This window comes from Acomys russatus, chromosome 21, assembly GCF_903995435.1.
Source record: "Acomys russatus chromosome 21, mAcoRus1.1, whole genome shotgun sequence".
NCBI classification, from domain to species: domain Eukaryota; kingdom Metazoa; phylum Chordata; class Mammalia; order Rodentia; family Muridae; genus Acomys; species Acomys russatus.
Window position 1 is genome coordinate 45,761,956 of NC_067157.1, and position 20,509 is coordinate 45,782,464.

Consider the following 20,509-nt stretch of genomic DNA (forward strand, 5'->3'; position numbering starts at 1 on the left):
ACTGGGCTGGCCCCAAAGTTTATACTTCTCTTCACAACCAAGCAGGGAAAGAATAGAATGTTCCTTTGCTGAAGACAATATATTTATACCCACAGTATGACTAGAACTCATACGGACCCAGTTTCACACTAACCCTAAAGGATAAGTTAACTGAGATATTTTGTGTGTATTTACTTGGAAAACATCATAGTTGAGAAGTCTCTCAGAACCTTGGCCTGGGGCTTCCTGCTCAGTGGGTTGGAGTGCCTGCTTAGAGCCACGCACTGAGAACCAGGGAGAGGAGGAGAACGCCCCACTGCTCTCCGCTTCCTATTTTTCCACCCACCGTGGGTTCTGTGGGAGTCCCATTTAGTTACAGCTCACAAAGTCAGCCTGGCACTGGCTTGGTATTCCCAAAACACTGTTAAGTAAACACTAGCAAGGAAAAGAGTAGTTATTGGCAAAAGATGTATGCACTGCCTTGAGCTCACGGAAGGTTGGAGCGGTACCGGAAGTGGCAACATGAAAAGCCCAGCAAAGGTGGAGAGATACACAGGACCGGATGTTCCCTGCTTAAGGAGGCAGGATCCTGATGATTGGCATCCTCCACCAAAGAATGGTCCTTTTGCTTGAAGAAAGGATTCTCTCCAGCTAGAAAGAACTTCTAATATCCATGAAATCTTTGTCTATCTTGGAGGGATGGCGTATGCTATGCTGCCCATGTGGAGGATGGAGAATAGTTTTCAGAAGTCATTTCCCACTTTTCTACCACTTGGGTGCCATGGATCGAATTCCAGTCAGGCACGTCAGTGAGTACCCTTACCTGCTGACCCTTGTATGCCGGCCCTAAGCTGTTGCTGGCCGGCAGAGGAGATTGTGGTGGCTTCAGCACAGTGTCAGAGCGAGCACTTCCTTGCTCAGGGATGTGCTGTGTAGTGAGATCAATGGTTCATGTACGAAGTTCCCTGTCACCCCAGCACCTCATCATATAAACTTTCCTGTCTCTTCTGGAACTCCTATACCACCAGGAGCTTGTGCTTAGATGACAAGAAATTTAAGTCATTTGTTCACCTGCATATTGAGGGTAACTGTCCACCCCAGTGGCTGGAGTAACCTTTAGGTAAATAGGTGGTTTATGTGGTTGCTAATATTATCGACACTAGTATTATCAACTTGCCGAGTTGCTCTAGAGTCACCTAGCAGACAGACCCCTGGGTGTGTCCATGAGGAACAAATGGGTCTGGATTGGGCTGACTGGGGTAAGAGGACCCACTCTAAATGTGGGTGACGTCATTCTGTGGACTTGCATCCCAGATTGAATAAGGAGAGAGCGAGTTGGGTGCTGAAGGCAGGCGCCTCATACTCCTGCCGTCATCCTTTCCTGCAATGAGGGAACATGTGCCCTCCAACTGCAAGCCAAAATGCAGCCTCCTCACGTTGCTTCACTTTAGATTCCTTTCACAATAATAAAAGTATCTGCTACATCCTTGGCCTCAGAGAATAAAGCCCGTCTTTATTCTTCAGCTAACATGAGCTTTGAGTTCTGTATGTTAGGAGTTTTGTTGGGCTTCGTGGCATAGTCCTAGCTTGCAAGTACAAGGCTAGCCTAGGCTACGCATGGTTTCAAGGCCAGCTGGAGCAAGCCCTGTCTCAAAACTAAAAGGGGGAAAAAGTAAATAAATAAATAAAAAGAGGGCTAGTAATATAGCTCGATGGTAAAGCACTTGCATAGTGTAAGCAAAGCCCTTCGTTCAGTTCCAAAACTGAAAGTGTTACCATCAGAGCTGTCTCTAGCCCAACCTCGTCTCTGCATTTGTGCCATAGAGCTTTCTATAACATTGCTATAGCATTCTCGTTGGACTTGTACTGAGCACTCCCTGCGTCTGTGCCTATGGGGCAGCTCCGATGATGGCAGTTCTCGTTTAGACACTGGGATAGAAATGGCTTCCCTGACCCCCAGCTCTTGGTTTGCATTCTGCCTTGCCAGGAAGTAACCAGTTGTCCTTTTCCGGAGATGAACAGTCACAAAGGAATTCTCATATCATACGGTTTGTAAAAGGCACCTTGCCAGCCAGGGGATTTTAGGATTAGAGTTATGTCTAGCCACTTAAATCTATCAGTACCTTGGAATCCATCAGCTCTTTCCAAGGCAGTGTGAGCCTTGCCTGCAGCCCCTCCATTGGGGAAGATCACCACAGGTGCTCCCAACATTAACGAAGAGAAGAAATGTCCTTAAGCCCGTGGTTTCCAACTTGCCTAATGCTGAGACCCTTGAATACAGTTCCTCGTGTTGTGGGGACCCCCAACCGTAGAATTATTTCAATGCTACGTTATAGCTGTGATTTTGCTAGTGCCGTGAGTTGTAATAGAAATATCTGACATGCAGGATATCTGATATCCCTTTGAGGATTGAGGACTGAGAACTGCTGCCCGAAGGCCATTTGAGGTAGACCTGAGAGCTTCAGAGAGTTTGGTGTTTGAAGAGAAGAGGGAAAGAGATTTCATGGGCCCATCCCAGAAGCAAGAAGGCAGAGGGCACAACAGTCCCAAGGTCATGGGTGCAGTTGCTGAAGTACCTCAGCCAGAGGTATTTCTGGCTCAGAGCAGACCACATGGTGCTGTAGTGCAGGGCTGTTTCTTGCTGAGGTATGTGTTGGGAAGGTCAGACTTGCAGTAGAGACCGTCCAAAGAGAAGAGAAAAGGCAGAGAGAGAGCTTCCACAAAGATGAGCCAGTTAGCCCCTCCCCCTGCAACTGAGCCAAGAACATTTAGCTTCCTGCCTCCTCACTGTGGATTGATTCTTAGGGGAAGGAGGGAGGTAGAGGAGGGGGGTATGCTCGCGCGCGTGTGTGTGTGTGTGTGTGTGTGTGTGTGTGTGTGTGTGTGTGTGTGTGTGTGTGTGTCTAGGGTTTACATTTTCATTTCTGTTTTGTTTGTTAAGCACCCAGTGTTTAAGTTCCAGATCACAGAACAACTTGACAGAAACATAATCTGCAGTACCAGAAAGCATCATTCCAAGTTGTCTGTGGCTCTGTCAGGGTTGGGGAGGTTCCAAGTACTAGGTTTCGATCTGTCTTTATTGGCTAACTCTCCTACCTGTATAATGCACCGTATGCCCTTAACGTACACGGTCAATGGGTCACGCGTCCTTCCAGCAGGGTTACACTTAGCTCTTCTGTCTAGAATTTTCTAGACAGCATTGCACGCACTCATGCGCTCGTACACACACACACACACACGCATGCGCGCGCACACACACATTGATTTACCAGTATTCTTCACTTTGCTTTTATTTTGCTGGAGATGATTTGTTGGTTGTTTCCTTTGGAGGGAGTTGGGGGTTTGTTTACATGGGGGTTGTTTCTCTTGGGGGGTTGTTGCCGTTATTTCGGGTTTTGGTTCTAGCTTTGCTATGTTACCTAGGTTGGCCTAAAACTTGCAGTCTTGCCTCAGCCTTCCCGGCGCTGGGATTTGGGGCATGTGTCACTATGTGTAGCATCATTCGCGAATATCTAGTCTTCTCAAAGTTTCTCCCACACTGGTTGATTTCCCAGGGCTAGCTAATGTGACAAGAGAGTCAATGTCTGAGTTTCTGGTGAAACGCCCGAATATATCAGTATTTAAAATGTCTGTGAATCTCGATTATTTTTAGGGATGTTTTCGCATGACATAAATCATTATTTTAATGTTGAGATGGATAAAAATGGTTAACTAGGCTGACAGGCTTTTGTTGGCTAAGTATCAAGGCTTCCTTCCTGATCACTGACTGCTGATGTGAACATTTCTGGGTGACAGGAGAACGGGGAGCTGGTTCTCAATGCTACGCTTGTTGGGGAATTTTCGAAGTCTAACACCTCCATTGTAATTCGTGTCCCTCCAGCTTCCAATTGTGGAGAAGATAAGAACCATTGCCCAGACTGTCTATGGAGCCAAGGACATTGAGCTGTCTCCAGAGGCGCAATCCAAAATCGAGCGCTATACGCAACAGGTAAATAAGACCCCTGTACTTTTATGGGGGCAGGGACATCTGGCTCGCAATCTCAAGATGCACACCTTGATTTCAGGACAGCTAAGTCCTGTCTCCTGAGGGTCAACAAAGACTACAATGGTAGCCTAGGTCTTGTTAGCATCCTGGTAAGAGCATTTATCCTATGCCTCGGGCATCCACGGCTTCTGGACGTGAGTGACAGTCACATCCTGAATGCAGCTCCAGCTGGAGCCCAGGGCCTGGCTCCTGTGGTAAGCCAGCACTTACCCACTGGACTCCATCCCTATCCAGTGTACATGGTATGGGTATCATCCATATTCACTCATGCTGCCACTCACTCAGCCAGAAGAATTTTAAAGTGTCCCGCTGGTGTGCCGAGCAGGAGTCAGCATTTGACTGCACACAATACTTCCTCATTGTGGGACTTCGGTATCTTAACAACGCTTGCGCCGTGCAGGTGGGAGGTGCGGGACATGCATGATTTTTATGCAGGCGGTTCATTAGCTTGTCCTCAGGGATTCAAGGCTCCACCGTCTTGTACCTCTACACAGTGACAAGGACAAGTGAGCAAGCAGCTGGGGGTGTGGGGCTGTGTGCCTAGAATCCTTCCACCTGCTTTAGCCTAACTCCTGTAGAAGTCAGCATCTCAGAAGCTTGCTGTGAGGATCACTACATTACAAGTAACACTGCTGGCCTTTTCCCCTCCAACCCCTTTATCCTATTTATAAATTGATATTTTGATAAATTGATGATTGATATTTTGTTAAACACTAAATCCTATCAGTGCCAAGTTGAATGTTCTTTGGGGTTTGATAAAAAAAAAAAATCATTTTTGCAGGACTGGAGAGATGGCTCAGTGGTTAAGAGCACTGACTGCTCTTCCAGAGGTCCTGAGTTCAATTCCCAGCAACCACATGGTGGCTCACAACCATCTGTAATGGAATCTGATTCCCTCTTCTGGTGTGCTTAAAGACAGAGCACTTGTATACATAAAATAAATAAATAAACACTTTGTTTAAAAAAATCATTTTTGCCAGCCAAGTGTGGTGGTACCAGACTTTAATCCCAGCACTCGGGAGGCTGAGGCAGGAGGATCCCCGTGAGTTCGAGGCCAGTGTGATCTAAGAGCCAGTTCCAGGACAGCCAGCACTGTACAGAGAAACCCTATCTTGGAAAAACAAACCTGGCAAGGAGGAGATAGAGCAGGATCAGGAAGGCAGCTTTCCCAGGCTGAGGCTCATCCATTGCACTCCAGATTTGCTGACCCCTGCGATTTCCCCAGATGTGGGAAACCCCATTTTATAATTTGTGGTAGTGGAGGACTGCTTTCACACTCTCCCTTGGAGGGTTGTCTTTTTACTTGGTTTCTTTGTTTTTGTTTTGTTTTGTTTTGCCGTACTGGAAACAGAAGAGTCTCCCTCACACACCCAGTAGGTGCTCAGCACTAAGCTGCATTCCCGGCTCCAGCTTTTCTTCCTTTGTGTATGAGAGGGAGTGTGTGTGTTTTGCACACATGTAGGCGTATAGGCATGCACACCTATGCATAGACACACAGAAAGCAGAGTGTCACACGCTTTCCTCTATTACACTCTACCTGACTGCCTTAGCACAGGGTCTCTCACCGAACTGAAAGTTAGCCTTTTGGCTGGTCCCTAGCCAGGGTGCTCTCAGGATCCACTGGTCTCTCTGCACAGCACTCCCGCCATGCTAAAGTCACAGGCAAGCACAGCCATGTCCTGATTTTCACACCAATGCTTGGGATTTGAAGTCAGGTTCTCAAGCTTAGAACAGTAAGTGTTTTTACCCACTGAACCATCTCCCTGGTCCCTGAGCTTTTCTTTATTTAAAAAAAAAAGAGGGGCGGGGTTGCTGGAGAGATGGCTCAGAGGGTAAGAGTACCGACTGCTCTTCCAAAGGACCTGAGTTCAATTCCCAGCAACCACATGGTGGCTCACAACCATCTATAATGAGATTTGGTGCCCTCTTCTGGCATGTGGGCAGAATACTGTATACATAATAAATAAATAAATAAATAAATCTTTAAAAAAAAAAAAGAAAGAAAGAAAGAAGCTGGGTGTGGTGGTGCATGCCTTGTAATCCAAGCACTCAGGAGGCAGAGGCAGGTGGATTGCTGTGAGTTCGAGGCCAGCCTGTTCTACAAAGTGAGTCCAGGACAGCCAAGGCTACACAGAGAAACCTTGTCTCAAAAAAACAAAAACAAAACAAACAAAAAAAGGATTCCCAAACTGGGCATAGTGGCACACACCTTTAATCCCAGCGCTCAAGAGGCAGAGGCAGAGGCAGGCAGATCTCTGTGAGTTCAAGGCCCACCTGAACTACAAAGGGAGTCCAGCCAGGGCTGTTACACAGAGAAACCCCATCTTGACAAACCAAAAAAAAAAAAAAAAAAAAAAGATTCCCAGAGTAGGGCTATAGCTCAGTAGCTGAGTTCTTGCATATATACCAAGCCCTGAGTTCAGTCCCTGGCACTGCGCAAAGTGAGTTTGGATTTGCAAACCTGTAATTGCTTGGAAGGTGAAAGTAGGAAAATCATAAATTCAAGGTCATTCTTAGCTATGTAGAATGTTGAAGGTCAGCCCGGCTAGAGGCTTTCTCTCTCTTAAACCATAACCCAACACACACCAAAAGGTCGCCAGTCATTCTGCACTTTGACATTCTATGGCAAATCTTTCACTTCTATACAGACAACAAGGAAGGTTATTGTCATCAAGTTTGCGGTATTTTCCCCATGAACTTTTAATGCTCAGAACTATTATTTATTTAATAGCCTTTTTAGTTATAAAATATTATTTATGATGTAATATGTTAATGGGATGATATATTTGTTAATTTTTCTAATAAATTTCAAAGACTATATATATTTACATATATATCACTTCCTAGGAATTATTCCAGTACTTAATCATTTTGTAATATCAAAAGTTCTGGGTGCCGGTTGTAATTTTTTTTCTCACCAAAATCCTTATTAGTATGTAAAAGTAGGGGTTTCAAAAACACAGCTCCCACCCCCTCTACAGTTGATAGTACCCTAAAATATTCTAAATAGTTTTAGGTTGAATCATAAGCAATTACATTCTGTCATCTGTCTGTCTACCACGGGAATATTCCTTAAAAGTTAGTGTCAAGTATGTGGTTGCAATTAATTAGTCAGGTCTCTGAAGGAACGCTATGTGCTGCTTAATTACAGCACCCTTCCCAGACACTGTGCTTTTTGTAAGACGCCGCACATGACTTCCTCCCCTTTCACCTTTGGAATTCTGGGTCAGGCACCGACTTTGGTCCTTAAGAATAAAAGAGGCTGAAATTGTGACCTCATCTTAGTTCCTATAATGCAATCATAGATCAAATAGCTATGATTCATCAGCCAGCACAAAGGGCCCTTTGCTTCCCAGCAGACTCCAAGAAGGACAGGACAATGAGACTAAGAGCCTCATTAGGAGCCTTGTACCGGATTACCTTTCTCCTTCCTGGATATTAATAGCCTTGGAGTGTGCTTTCTATAGCTGTTCCACCGCTATGCCTAAAAATAGCCTTGGTTTTACACACACACACACACACACACACACACACACACACACACACACACACACACACACACGCACGCACACACATGCACACGCGCACACACACACACACACACACACACACGCACGCACGCACGCACGCACGCACGCACGCACATGCACACACGCACGTCCCTCCTCTTTAGGAGAACCTCCAGAGTAAACAGTAGACCTCATACCCAGCTAAATAATGGCCGTATAAACATGAGATCTTACCCTCAGCTTCTTGCTCAACATATAGAGCAGCCACTCCTGCACCTGCATCACCTGCACCTGCACCTGCACCTGCACCTGCACCTGCACCTGCACCTGCACCTGCTCAGATCTGCATACAGTTGCAGCAGAGGGGGTATAAAATGAAGATCAGGTCCATGGGACCAGCATTTTTTTTTTTGTGGCAGTAAATGCATTTCCTTTTCTTTCTTACAGGGTTTTGGAAATTTGCCCATTTGCATGGCAAAGACCCACCTTTCCCTGTCTCATGAGCCTGACAAAAAGGGGGTGCCGAGGGATTTCGTTCTGCCCATCAGCGACGTCCGGGCCAGCATTGGTGCCGGGTTCATTTACCCTTTGGTGGGAACAGTGAGTACCAGGCTTCAAAGCCTTTCCTCGTTTGTATTGCTGTCCTGTCTTAATCACATTCTGCCAACTCTACAAATCACACACTGGGGAGGAATTGACAGTATTTGCTATTTTTTTTTTCTAAGCACCAAACACAATGGGGGGAGGAGGGCAACACCCCTGCCATTGCAGGCCAGGCTCTTCTATGTTCAGATCATGTGTTCAGGATCCATAGAGTCTTGAAGAGAGTTTTCTTCTGGGACAGAGAGTGGTGGCCTAGAAGTCATCAGTGTGCTGTTTCAGGAGCAGTGTGTCCCAGCGCCGGACTTGACAAATTTTTTTCACCTCGTAGCAGCTCCAACTTATCATATTGTACGTCTGTGAGGAAACTGCGGCTGGCTGCTCACACTAGCCAGGACCCTAACATCTACCCTAGGAGCTGAGGGGATCAGTGTCCCCCACCCCCTTGCTCCATCCTGGCCACATCTGATAGAACCTGGCTAAGAAAATGAGTCACCTGGGTTCCCATTTCACATGGTCATCGTGACTCGGGACTGTGTCACTCGGAATGGCCACTGTTATTTCAGGATATCTGTTGGAGAAGGGAGGGGGTGAGCAGAGAAATAACTGAGCTTTACTCCGGCCACCCAGGCTAGCTTCCCTCCATAGGCATTTGTGGCTTAAAGTTGACTTTGTCACATGATTACTCCTAGGTTTCATTTAGAATGTTAAAATTACAGCCAATTAAACTGGGCATGGTGGCAAACGCCTTCAATCTCAGCATTCAGGAGCCAAAGGCAGGCAGGTATTTGAGTTTGAAGCTAGCCTGGTCTACAAAACAAGTCCCAGGACAGCCAGGGCTACACAGAGAAACCCTGTCTCAAAACAAAACAAAAACAAAAAATATTCAAAAAGCCAGGTGCAGTAGCACTCACCTGTAGGACTCAGGGAGGCAGAGGCAGGCAGATCTCTGCGAGTTCAAGGCCAGCCTGGTCTACAAGCGAGTTCAGAACAGCCAAGGCTACACAGAGAAACCCTGTCTCAAAAAACTAAAAACCAAAAGCAAAAAGGGGGTGACTATCCTTCAGCATCTATTAATGTCACTGCAATTGCTAGCAACTGACCTGAGTCCAAATTTTAAAAATTATACTAATTTTTATACTAGGGCTCTGTTATGCAAAAAAGAAAAGAGTGCGCAGGAGTTCTTTCCCTGATATTCAACCATTTCGTTTGCAGTTGGGCAGAATGTTTCCTGAGCACAATTTTTTTTTTCACTTAAGGTGCAGAGATTCTGAGAAAAGTAAACATGAGCAACAGAGGAGTGGCCAGCGTAGAACCATCTAGAATATGCTGCCCTCATACCCTCCTCATAGACAAGGATGTGCCAGCTAGTTCTACCACAGAGTTGGGGTGTGGTGGGGGATGGGGGGCTATCATAAATGTTGTGAACTCAGAACTGAAGACTGGTGAATGCCATCTCAAAGGCTCAAAAGAACATGGTGTCCCTACCCAGACAACTCAGTGTGGCTGGAGATGTGGGGAGTGAGAGGCTGAGGCCTGGGATAAAGGTAGTTCAGGGCCAAGGGGTCATCTTGGATTCAGTCCCTTAGGGGCTTGGCTGTCACTCAGGCCGTGGTAGAATTCAATCGCTTAGAGGCTTGGCTGTCTCTCAGGCCATGGTAGAGCACCACTTCAGGGCAGGGTTTGCTTAGAATGTGTGTTTTAGGAAGCCAGCGAGGCAGCACCTTGTGGAGAGAGTTTAAGGGAAAAAGAACCAGCACCACCCCCCCACCCCCGAAGGTGAGTTAGGTCAGCTGGTGCTGCAGCGGCAGTGATAGGAGGCCAGCAGAGAGGTAAAGCGTTGAAGCCATGCTGCCAAAATGGCTGCCGGCAGCGGGAGATACAGAAAGGGGTAGTTTTCTTACCCTTCTCTTTGCTGTGACAAAAGCAAATTAAGGGAGGAAAGGGTGGGAAATGTGATTATTATTTTAACTCACGTCTTAAGAAGAGTCCAGCAGGGAGGGAAGGCAGCTGATCACAGAGTAGTGGGGACAGGCTTTGAAACCTCATGGCCTACCCCTGGTGGCCCACTTCCTCCAGCTCTACCACCTACAACCTTTCAGACAGCTCCTTTAAATGGAAACCAGGTAATTCGAACACATGAGCTTTTGGAGGACATTTCATATTCAGACACAAAAGAGAAACACTATTATTAAGTAAGGGACAAAGGAAAAGCCAGTAGCGGGGGTGGGGGGAGTAGGGGGGAGACAGAGAGAGAGAGAGAGAGGGGCAGAATGAGAGACAGAAAGAGAGACAGATCAACAAGGCCAAGAGTGAGTCTAGTGTCAGATATTTGAAGGGTTGTCAGGACAAAGGGCTCTCTTAGAAACAGAGACGCAGCCACCAGGGGGACAGTTCTGTGGTAAATCTTCTCATACCCCACCACCTTCATGGCCAGGCTAAAACCAAAGCTGTCCTGGAAAGTCAGTGAGCCCTGCTCCCAGCCTGTTCCTGGGCCTGGCTCTGTGACTTGTGACTACTTAATCAATGAATGCGTGGAACAGCCGTGGGGCAGTTTCCTGGAGTGAGCCACCTGCATCATTATCTCACCTCACAGAGCTCAGAAGTTCCTCCTGAGGCCACTCTCAGGGACAGAGGGAGTGTCCGTGGGCGTGACATGGTGCAATCGTGAAACAATCAGGCCTGAGGAGTCAGGAAGGAAGTGCAGCCTGAGTAAAAGGGGGTCCTGGAAGGCAGGACACTGTCTCTCGGAGGCAATGAGACGGCTGCTTTCTCTGACAGCTCAGGAAGCAGTGTGCAAGCTGGGCAAATTCCCCCAAGGAAGCCAGGATCTCCTAATAAGGCTGGAATTTACTTTCTTTGACCCCACTCTGGGCCCTACCACAGGCTGCTGGAATGCTGGAACATTCATCAGCTCTTTGAGAGACGTTGTGGTAACTTCCTGGTGGGATGACTTAAGGAGAAGGAATGGGGATGCAAGAGGGAACCGGCTCCAGCAGGTGGGAAAATTCTAGCAGAGTGAATCAAAGCTCTGCTTAGTCACTCCACATTGGACTGCTTGTCACGCATCTGAGACACAAAGCCATTTTGCCCCCTGCAGACCTCAACAGTCAGAAAGGCTCTCCATCTTCAATAGCCTATATTCGTTCGTTCGTTCGTTCGTTCGTTCGTCCATTCAGCCAATCATTGGTCAGTACCTCCAGCATGCATGGCATGAACTTTATGGAGAGGAACCAGATCACATACCTGTCCTGTGAGCCTCTGCTAAACAGACTCTGGTAAATAAATGTCCAACAGGGACAGAGTGTCATGGGCTTTAGAACCAAGGGGCAGGTCCACTCATGGTATGTTCCAGAAGGAGGCTAATAGCCCCCCTGCACCTTTGCTACTGCATAAGTCTTGGAAGCAAAGAATCCCAACATAAGTGAGTCCAGCCATGAGTAATAACTGTTCAGCCTGACTGGTGTTGCAAAGTGACAGGGAGAAGGGCTAGAGGGGGGTTTACTTCCTTATCCCTTCCATATTTTAACTGCTAAATGCTTACCTGTACTCCCCCCTTTCACCTAGCTGCCACATGAACCGTCACACCACCTTCCTTCTGCTTGGTAATTGGTTTAATTGCCACTGATTAACGCAATCCGTTACTGGTGGTCAGTGCATTCGTTACCCAGTGTGGAAACCTCTCTGGCCTATTGCACCTCCCCCAGGCTTCTCCTTGGCTCACAGGCACTAGAAGACTTTGCCGTTGGGGGTTCTATACCTGTTAAGGTATCCAAGTATTTCTTTCTAAAGTAGCTTTCTTTGCCCCTGTGTAAGAATGCATTCCTAGGGGGCTGGAGAGACGGCTCAAAGGTTAAGAGCACTGACTGCTCTTCTGGAGGTCCTGAGTTCAATTCCCACCAACCACTCGGTGGCTCCCAGCCATCAGTAACGTGATCTAATGCCCTCTTCTGGCCTGTAGGTGTACATGCAGGCAGAGCATTCATGGCCTGGCAATTTGGCTCCCTGGATAAAAATGCTTGCAGCCAAGCCCTAGGACCCGAGTTCAGTCCCGGGGCACAATATGGTTGAAGGCATCAACCTACCCCTGGAAGTTTTCCTCAGAAGTCCACACACTCATACGCAAAATTAATTAGTGTAAAAGAATTTAAAGGACACATTTCTGTGTGTCCTTCCTTCTTTGGGATGACATCACCATACCTGTCCTTCCCAATGCATTACTGAAAAGTACAAAAACAAAAAACAAAAACAAAAACGTAAACTTGCCAGCCAGTACAGCATGACTGCTCAGTACCCCTTTTTCTAAGAAATAATTTGCCAAATGCACTTTTTTTTGTAGTGGTACAGAGAAGGAACACATACTTTCTTATAGTTTTCCCAGCCTCAGATTTTATAAACTATTCTATTCCGTAGAGCTGGTGGTTTATAATAGCCAATAAACCAAAGAGCCTGTATAACTTTCCAGAAAAGACTCTCATGCAAAAAGGAAAAAAAAAAATGGCCTTTGTCCTACCCCATTGGTGCAGCCTTTAATTACTTAGAAAGTCAGTTTAATCACTTGGCATGAAATATTTACTATGTAAGCCACAAATGTGAAGTGATGTTGGAAATTAAATTCCTTATAGAAAGGACCAGAAAGTCCACACCAAAACCCTTAGCATGAAGCAGCATATTTCACTTTTATAACATGAAACTACAATAAATGGGGAAATGATAAACCATAAGCACTTAGAACAATATTTAACTTGGGCCAAACCCTTTCAGGGGAGTCAGAGAGCGTCCCAGCATGTGGGATCTGACCCTGGCTCCTCTGCCTTGCCTGTTTGGGCTGTCCGGGTGGTGGTCTGCAGGTGGCCTGCTGTGTTCCAGCAAGGGAAACAAGCTGGAGGGCCCCGAAGAGCCAAATGCTCTCAGGGTGGTGTGTCTGGACCTGTCCGGTGTTTGCGCAGAAGAGATGCAAGAGGTTTCTCCCTGTTAATTAGTCCCGGGCCTTCCTTACATTCTGTTTCGGGGTAGAGAGGGGGTGAAGGACTCCTTTCTTCTCCAAGACCTTTCCTAAGCAGTGACACGTTTTCAAAACAGCATGGAGTGGTATCCAGCCAAGCTTGAATTCTTAGCAGATGTCCACTTGAAGTCAGCGCTTTCGGTGACTGTTTTCCTTTGATATCATGTTGAGGCTGTGAGCAAAGGGCCCTGAAAGAATTTACAGTGTGAGTTCTTTCTAGGTGGCTTTGTTGGTGGCTGGTTAGTGAGTGGGTCTAGCAGTGTAACCCAGGCCAGCCTTGACCTCCCACTTCTTCTGCCCCAGTCTCTAAACGCTGGAATTACAAGAGTGAGTTACTGTGCCTAAACTGAATTCTTTTTTTATCAACCACTGTGAGGTTTAATTTAATTCTATGCAGGCTGTTTTGTTGTTGTTGTTGTTGTTGTTGTTGTTACATTATTATTATTATTATTATTATTATTATTATTATTATTATTATTATTATTATCATTGACAATCTTGACTGGAATCTTGGATTTAAAACAATCTTGTAGTTCATCCAGAAGAGACTGAGCCTTCTGGTGGTATGTATGAGGTAGTCAACACCATATTCTAAGGGCCGCTGGGGTCTGTGTCACAGACTCGTGAGGAAGACACACACTGTGGCCAGGACAGCTGTGACACCCTTCTTCTAGTCCATTCCCTCTGGGCCCCGTGCCCTGGCTAAGGAGAAGGTAAAAAGAGAATGCAGAATGCTACATGCATGCGTACACACACCCTTTTTTTATTTTTTTCATTGTGGGGAGGAGCCAAGGCTGGACCTATCCCAAAGTGGAAGTCTCAGGAACAAAGGACCAGAAGATCAGCTTCAACTGGTGGTGGCTTTTGTCTCTGCAATGGGTGGCCTGATCTGGCAGCACAGCTACCAGGTGCACCCCTGACGTCATTGCCTTAGCTGGCCTCCAGAAAGCAGGAAGCTGCTGGAGCCAGTGGGGGGGGGGGGGAGGGGGGGAGACTAGGGGGGGCCGGGAGGATCAGTAAACTGGTGCTAGGTGGAGAGTTACTGGACCTGGTGCAAAGGGGCGGGCAGGGCAGGGGGCTTGGGAGGGGTGGAGGGTGTGAAAGTGGCAAGCTGGGGCCCCACCCCACAGAGGCATTGCCGGTTTGTTCTTTCTCACGTTCTGTTGAACTCACTTTGTTTTCCCTCCACGCTCTCTAAGTATGTACTGAACATAGAGCTCGCTGCCTGCTGGGTCTAATTCAGGCCAGTGATAAAGTTCTTTCAGCGCCCTGGGGTGCGTTTCTCCCTGCTCCACTTTAGGATGCACTGTTGGGTGAGCACTTTCTAAATTCCAGCGCGCACGTGAAGGCGAACCCGTTTGGACCGCGTAGATTTTGATTGGAGGGATGGTGTGCGGCGTTTTCCAGAGACTGACATTTATTTACACAGTGAGGAAAGCAAACACTCCCCATGCTGTGCCTTAAGTGAAACGTACAAGCGAGACGTAACCGAATGAAGAGTTCACCATGTAGAGAACTCAATCAACCCTGATTGTCCCTTGGGAGCTCAGGGTCACATGCTTCCTGCAAAGTCACCTACACAGCTCTCACCCACTCACTCTCCTGCCCCGTGTATCAATGGAGGAACGCCCAGCCCGTTTCACAAAAGTCTCAGCAAAACACCATCCCTTCTCTAGCACTCCTGGCTCCTAGCATCTATGTCCTGAGTTTTCTTTTTTTTTTAATTTTTTATTTTTTTTTATTAATATATTCTTGTTACATCTCAATGTTTATCCCATCCCTTGTATCCTCCCATTCTTCCCTCCCCCCCCCCCCATTTTCCCATTATTCCCCTCCCCTATGACTGTTCCTGAGGGGGATTACCTCCCCCTGTATATGCTCATAGGGTATCAAGTCTCTTCTTGGTAACCTGCTGTCCTTCCTCTGAGTGCCACCAGGTCTCCCCCTCCAGGGGACATGGTCACATTTGTCCTGAGTTTTCAATGAAGGAGCTCCTGCTCTGGCTTGACCCCTGTGACCTCTCACCCCTGCCTGAGCCCTCGGCAGTTCCCTCCTCTTCCCTACCCTGTGTGGTTTCCCTTCCCCCTCTCTTCCCTATCTGGACATGAGAATTTCCTGCTTTCCCTGAAAACTACTTCCTCTTGACGCACTACGCTAACAGGGTGTTCTCTGCCCGAATGGCATCACGCCTTCTTCCAGGGAAATCACACGTGTGTCTGACCAGAAACAGAGGGAGACCTTCCTGTCCTTTCAGCATGGTGTGTCCAAGGGAGAGGAAGTTGACTGTGTTCCTCAGTTTCCAAAAACTGTTGGCCAGCAAGAGGAGAAAAGCCCTGTGACTCATGGAGGTGGTGTCTTTCTGCTACGAAAGGTCACCTAGGTCCCATCCATGTGTTTCAATCTTTTCTTCTCTAGCTGGAAGCCAAATTCTTCTTTGCATCAATAGAGTCACTTTAAACGAAAGCAGCCCCAGCAGGGAAATTACCGAGTATTAATGTCCCCCTTGTTGGCTGTGCATGGTGGCACATTCCAGCACTTAGGATTGGGGAGACAATAGGGTCAGGAGTTCAAAGCCAACCTGGTCTGTTGGGAAAAGAAAGCGGGGGGGGGGGCGGGGGGGGCGTGAATCTAAGGCTTCTACCTGCTCATCCAGCCCTCCTCCACTGAACTACAGTCCCAGACTGGAGTTGACCATTCTTCCTTTGCTTTCTGCATGTGTAGCTGCTCTCAGGCCAGCCTACAATCAGCTATTGTTTTCTCTAGTGATTGATATAGACCGATTCCTTTCTCTTCCACCTCCATGTAGAGCCTCCTTGCTTTCGTTTTCCTGGGGTTATGGGTTGGATCCCAGGCATAGGACTATTAGCAAAAATCCATATCCTACTTCGTGAGAGCTTTCTGAGAGACGCCCGTCAAGTCATCTCACACTGCCGGAATTCGTCATAGTGTCTGCCTCTTTATCCCATCCAATACACTTGCTTTGCCAAGAAGCATCTAATCAGAAGCAGGGAGGCAATTTATGCAAGTGAAATAAAATTAAGACCAAAATGCCAATGTTGCAAAAATAATAGCAAGCCGTCCTGCGGGTCTGTTTGAGGGCTTAGCGGGAAGAATGAATGAGAAGAAGAGATAAGCTTTTAAAAACATCATCCTTTAAAACTGAAATTGCGGCGCACGGTGAGATGTAACTGACAGAATCTGGAACTCATGGCAGTTTACAAGCTGAACTGAGTGTGGGTCTGTTAAATTATCCAGCTGTGCATATTGGGTAGAATGGAAGTGTGAAAAATTGCCCTTGCGAGAGTTGGGGTCGCGGCCTTCTCTGAGTGTCACTGAAAACACAGAGCATTTCATTTGCCCTAACTCAAATCCGTGATAGAAAATCAGGGAACCAGTATAAATAAATTTAGGAGAATAATTTATGTTGGTTTAAATGATAAGGTGTATAGAAGACACAGAATAAATCCATAACCTCTAATCTGGCCCTTGTACACCACACCAATAGCTTTCCAGGCCATTTATGGTAAAGGTACTGGAGTCTGCTAAGGAAGAAACTGAAGGCGGGGAGTTTAAGATGCGACTGGAGCCGGGCGTGGTGGCGCACGCCTTTAATCCCAGCACTCGGGAGGCAGAGGCAGGCAGATCGCTGTGAGTTCAAGGCCAGCCTGGTCTACAAAGTGAGTCCAGGACAGCCAAGGCTACACAGAGAAACCCTGTCTCGAAAAACCAAAAAAAAAAGATGCGACTGGGCACATGGGGAGTACAGTCCCCATGTCTATTTGTACCTCCCAACATTCATCTTTCATTTTCCAAACATATCTGCTTCTCCCCAAAACACAAAGCTACTGCAGCTCCCAAGCCTTTCCCAGGATGGGGTAGGGAATTGGGGGGGGGGGCGGCTGGGACGGGGGGCATGCCATGAAAATATACCTGTTCTCCTCTGAACACTATTTCTCCATCAAGCACACATGATTCATGCCTCCAGCTCCACCCAGCTAAAGCACGTTGCCTGTACTTCCTTTGGCTGACCTCTTAGTCTAACAGGTCACCTTACCTAGTGTGCCCTGTTAATCTAAGCCCCGCTCCCCAAGGTAAAGCTCATGCCTTCATCTCTGTGCACCTTGCTACAGTGAGACGCTCCATGTAGAGCAGGAAGTTGGCTGCCAGATGAGTGTCTGGTTCTTCACAGCAGATGGGGGTGTCTTTAGGGGTCTTCTGCCATGATGAGCTCACCAGCACTACAGCCCTGGCCTCAGAACAGTCTTTTTAAGACATTACAAGTACAGGCTTGGACACTCACCAATCCTTTCTCCACTCCAGCCTTTGAAATCAGTGTCCCAGTAGCCCTCATCCAACAAGGTATTGGCCATAAAACCAGGTCCAAATGCATCAGCCTTCCTGATGTGGATGGATGTATCAACTACCCCAGTGGAGAGGAAGGAACCTAGAGAAGGATGCTATCAGCCTGTTTCCAAAATGCTCTCTGCGACCAGCTATCAGAGTGTCTGTGACCAACGCCAAGTGCAACTCAACCCTGTAACTCAGTTTTGACACTGCCTACCTATAGATGGTGGTAGATGCCACAGGTTGAGGCTCAGTCACCCAAGACTGGGCTACCCATCCTTCTGAGTGACTGGATGACTAAAAGTGATGGTTCCTATTACCCTAGGATGCCCAGAACTAGCAGGCTGTCTGGAAAGGGCCCTGGCTGCTGGAGCTTTTGTCCCCGTAGTGTTCACCCCGCTCAAAGTCTTCTGAGGTGTTTGTTGTTGTTTGTTTGTTTGTTTGTTTTTGTAGCAATTTTGTAGCAATTAATCCCCACCCTGCCCTCTCTGGAGATGGGTGGCTGGATGGCACATTGTTCCCTTCCTTTCCAGTGCTGGGGACCAAACCCAGAACCTCATGCAAACTTTCTACAACTGAGCTCCACCCCAGCTTTACTGTCCTTTCGTTTTCTAAGTGCTGCTCAAGCCGGCTCATGTCTGCCCACCATTCCGAAAGCCAATCCCTGATTTAAATGTGTGTGTGTGTGTGTGTGTGTGTGTGTGTGTGTGTGTGTGTGTGTGTAGGTAAAGAGACAGTTGGGGGAAGATAGGAGCCCTTAGACGCAAATCTGCCTCCTCTGGGTTTAGAGATATTTATGGCATTAAAGAATCGGAGCGCTGGGCGTGAGGGGGGAGACAGTGGTGGGGAGTGGACCTGGGAGTAGTAGGAAGTGATTGTGACTGGGGCTCATGATGTGAATTCTCAAATAATCACACATGGTTGCCGCATTAACACGAAAGCAGGTGTTGACTGAAGGACCTCATTATGAATGTTATAAATAATGAAAAGTGTTCCTGTTACATGGGAAAGTCCATGGGATTTAGGAGCCCTGATGACTAGAACTGAGGAAAGGCACCAAATGTGTGTAAGCTTTCACGTAACCATGAGTGGAAAATACTAAAGGCGGGGGGGGGGGGGCGGATTATGTTCTTGTCTGTTTAGTTTTATACTGAACGTGCACAGACATTTTTTCGTGTTCTTCCCTAAACAGCACAGAGTATCCACTGTCTGGACCGCCTTTACCCTGCTTTGTGTGTTGTGAGAAATTTAGAAATGGGTTGGGCGTCTGGGAGAGATCATATAGGCTATCTGTACGTGCAGCACCATCTTATAGATGGGACTTAAGCATCTGTGGAGTTTGGTGTCCACGAGTGAGGTTCCTGGAACCGGTTCCCTGCAGATAGCATGGGATGCCTGCCTGTGATTCCCACTGTACCACACCCGCCAGAACAGAACCTTGAGCATTATAGCTTTTTGTATCTATTGTGAGGCAACGAATTGCATTAGTTAGCTATTTCACACTTTTTTTTTACTCTTATCAGAATATCTGTGTGTGTGTGTGCGTGTGCGCGTGCGCGCGCGCGCATATATATTCAGGTTTGTGTATGTTTGCCTTGTGTTGTGTTACATTGTGTGGAGGCGGTTCATGCACGTGACTATGCAGGTGCACATGCGTAGACCGGAACAGCACATCAGGGGGTCTCCTTCATATCTCTCTGCCTTTTTTTTCCCCTTGAAACAGGTTCTCTCACTGACTGGGAAGCTGTTTCTGTAGAGGTTGGTTGACTAGAAAACCCAAATTCACCTATCTCACACACATAAGCAACACTAGGCTTACAGACACAGCAGCATGCCTGGCGTTTTATAGGAGGGGGCGGGGACGTCTATCTCAGAGCTGCTGGATCACTATAGATCAGAACTTCTAACGTTGTCTCAAACTATATTAACACCAGTAAGTAGGGCTGTCAATCAAGATGGACTCTCTTCCGGTTGAGGCCCTCCTGATACATTGTAACTCTTCATTCTCTGCTCATTTGCTGTGATGTAGCCAAGTGCAAGGCCACTGGGAGACGCTAACCTGGTGTTGCGTCATCTCTTCTTTGGCTCTTACATGGTTATATAGATTCCAAGGGGTGATGAGGTAACGTAGCGACATCAAAGCTGTGACGTCACAATGAGAGGTGAGGTTTCTTTGCCTGTGTTTACAAGACAAGCACACATTTCATCTTGAGAGACAAGTTTTACATGTCATTCCAGACACGGGGGTCTCAAGGCCAAACTGAGCTATGTGCTATGTAGTAAAACCTCATCTCAAAAAAGGGGTACGTTCAAGTTTCAACCTGCTTTTTATATAGTGTGTCTCCTGCAAGGACTCAAACACTTCAGTCTTCTGCACTGAGGTTGGTCAGCGTAGCTCCCAAGCCCATGAGGTCACTAGTATTCCTTCCCAAGCTAATAAATGTTTTTCACACAAATCAGTCTTTACACTGGAAGCTGTAAACGCTTTACTATTTAGTGTCATCAGAACTGGTTTTCTCCCCCAAAACAAAGCTGTTTGACAGCTGGAGTTTGTTTTCGTTTTGATGTTTATCATAAGGAATTGAATACACTTCTGTTTGAGGGTGGAAACACTTTGGCAGAGAGAGAGAAGAAAAACTGTACTCCACCCAACAAAGGGGAGCCCTTTCAGCTTCTATAGAAAAGCCTGGTTTTTCTCGTGAGGTATAAGCCGGAAGCTTGTGTTTGGGGTAGGAGAAAAATCTATTCTAGAGCTGTGTTGCCTGAAAAAGAAGAGATGGTTTTGTGCAGGATAATAAAAGTAATTTTTCCAATCAGAACTTCAGACAGCGTTCTCTTTTTACTTGGGCAGTAAGTAGTTAATGGCACATGACACCCACAGTGGGGAATGTCCACAGCACGTTTTGTAAAATATACCCATAAATCCTCCTTCAGAACTTCTGAGATCACGGATCCAGGCGGGGACAATGATGGAGTAGTGGTGCGGTTCACGTGAAGTGCAGGAGTCCACTTCAGCGAGATGAGACA

General features: G+C 47.1%; 1 protein-coding gene and 1 non-coding gene across 2 annotated transcripts in view; both read left to right on the forward strand.

The window, feature by feature from the left end:
• Mthfd1l (methylenetetrahydrofolate dehydrogenase (NADP+ dependent) 1 like) overlaps positions 1-20,509 on the forward strand; it is a 184,621-nt gene that overhangs the window by 129,608 nt on the left and 34,504 nt on the right. Inside the window, exons 25-26 of the mRNA XM_051164179.1 lie at positions 3,860-3,967; positions 7,981-8,133. Of these exons, the coding sequence (XP_051020136.1) occupies positions 3,860-3,967; positions 7,981-8,133 (261 nt within the window). The remainder of the gene's footprint in view (positions 1-3,859; positions 3,968-7,980; positions 8,134-20,509) is intronic.
• LOC127205397 (U1 spliceosomal RNA) lies at positions 5,143-5,310 on the forward strand. Its single transcript, XR_007832613.1, has one exon. It is a non-coding gene; the product is annotated as a U1 spliceosomal RNA (small nuclear RNA).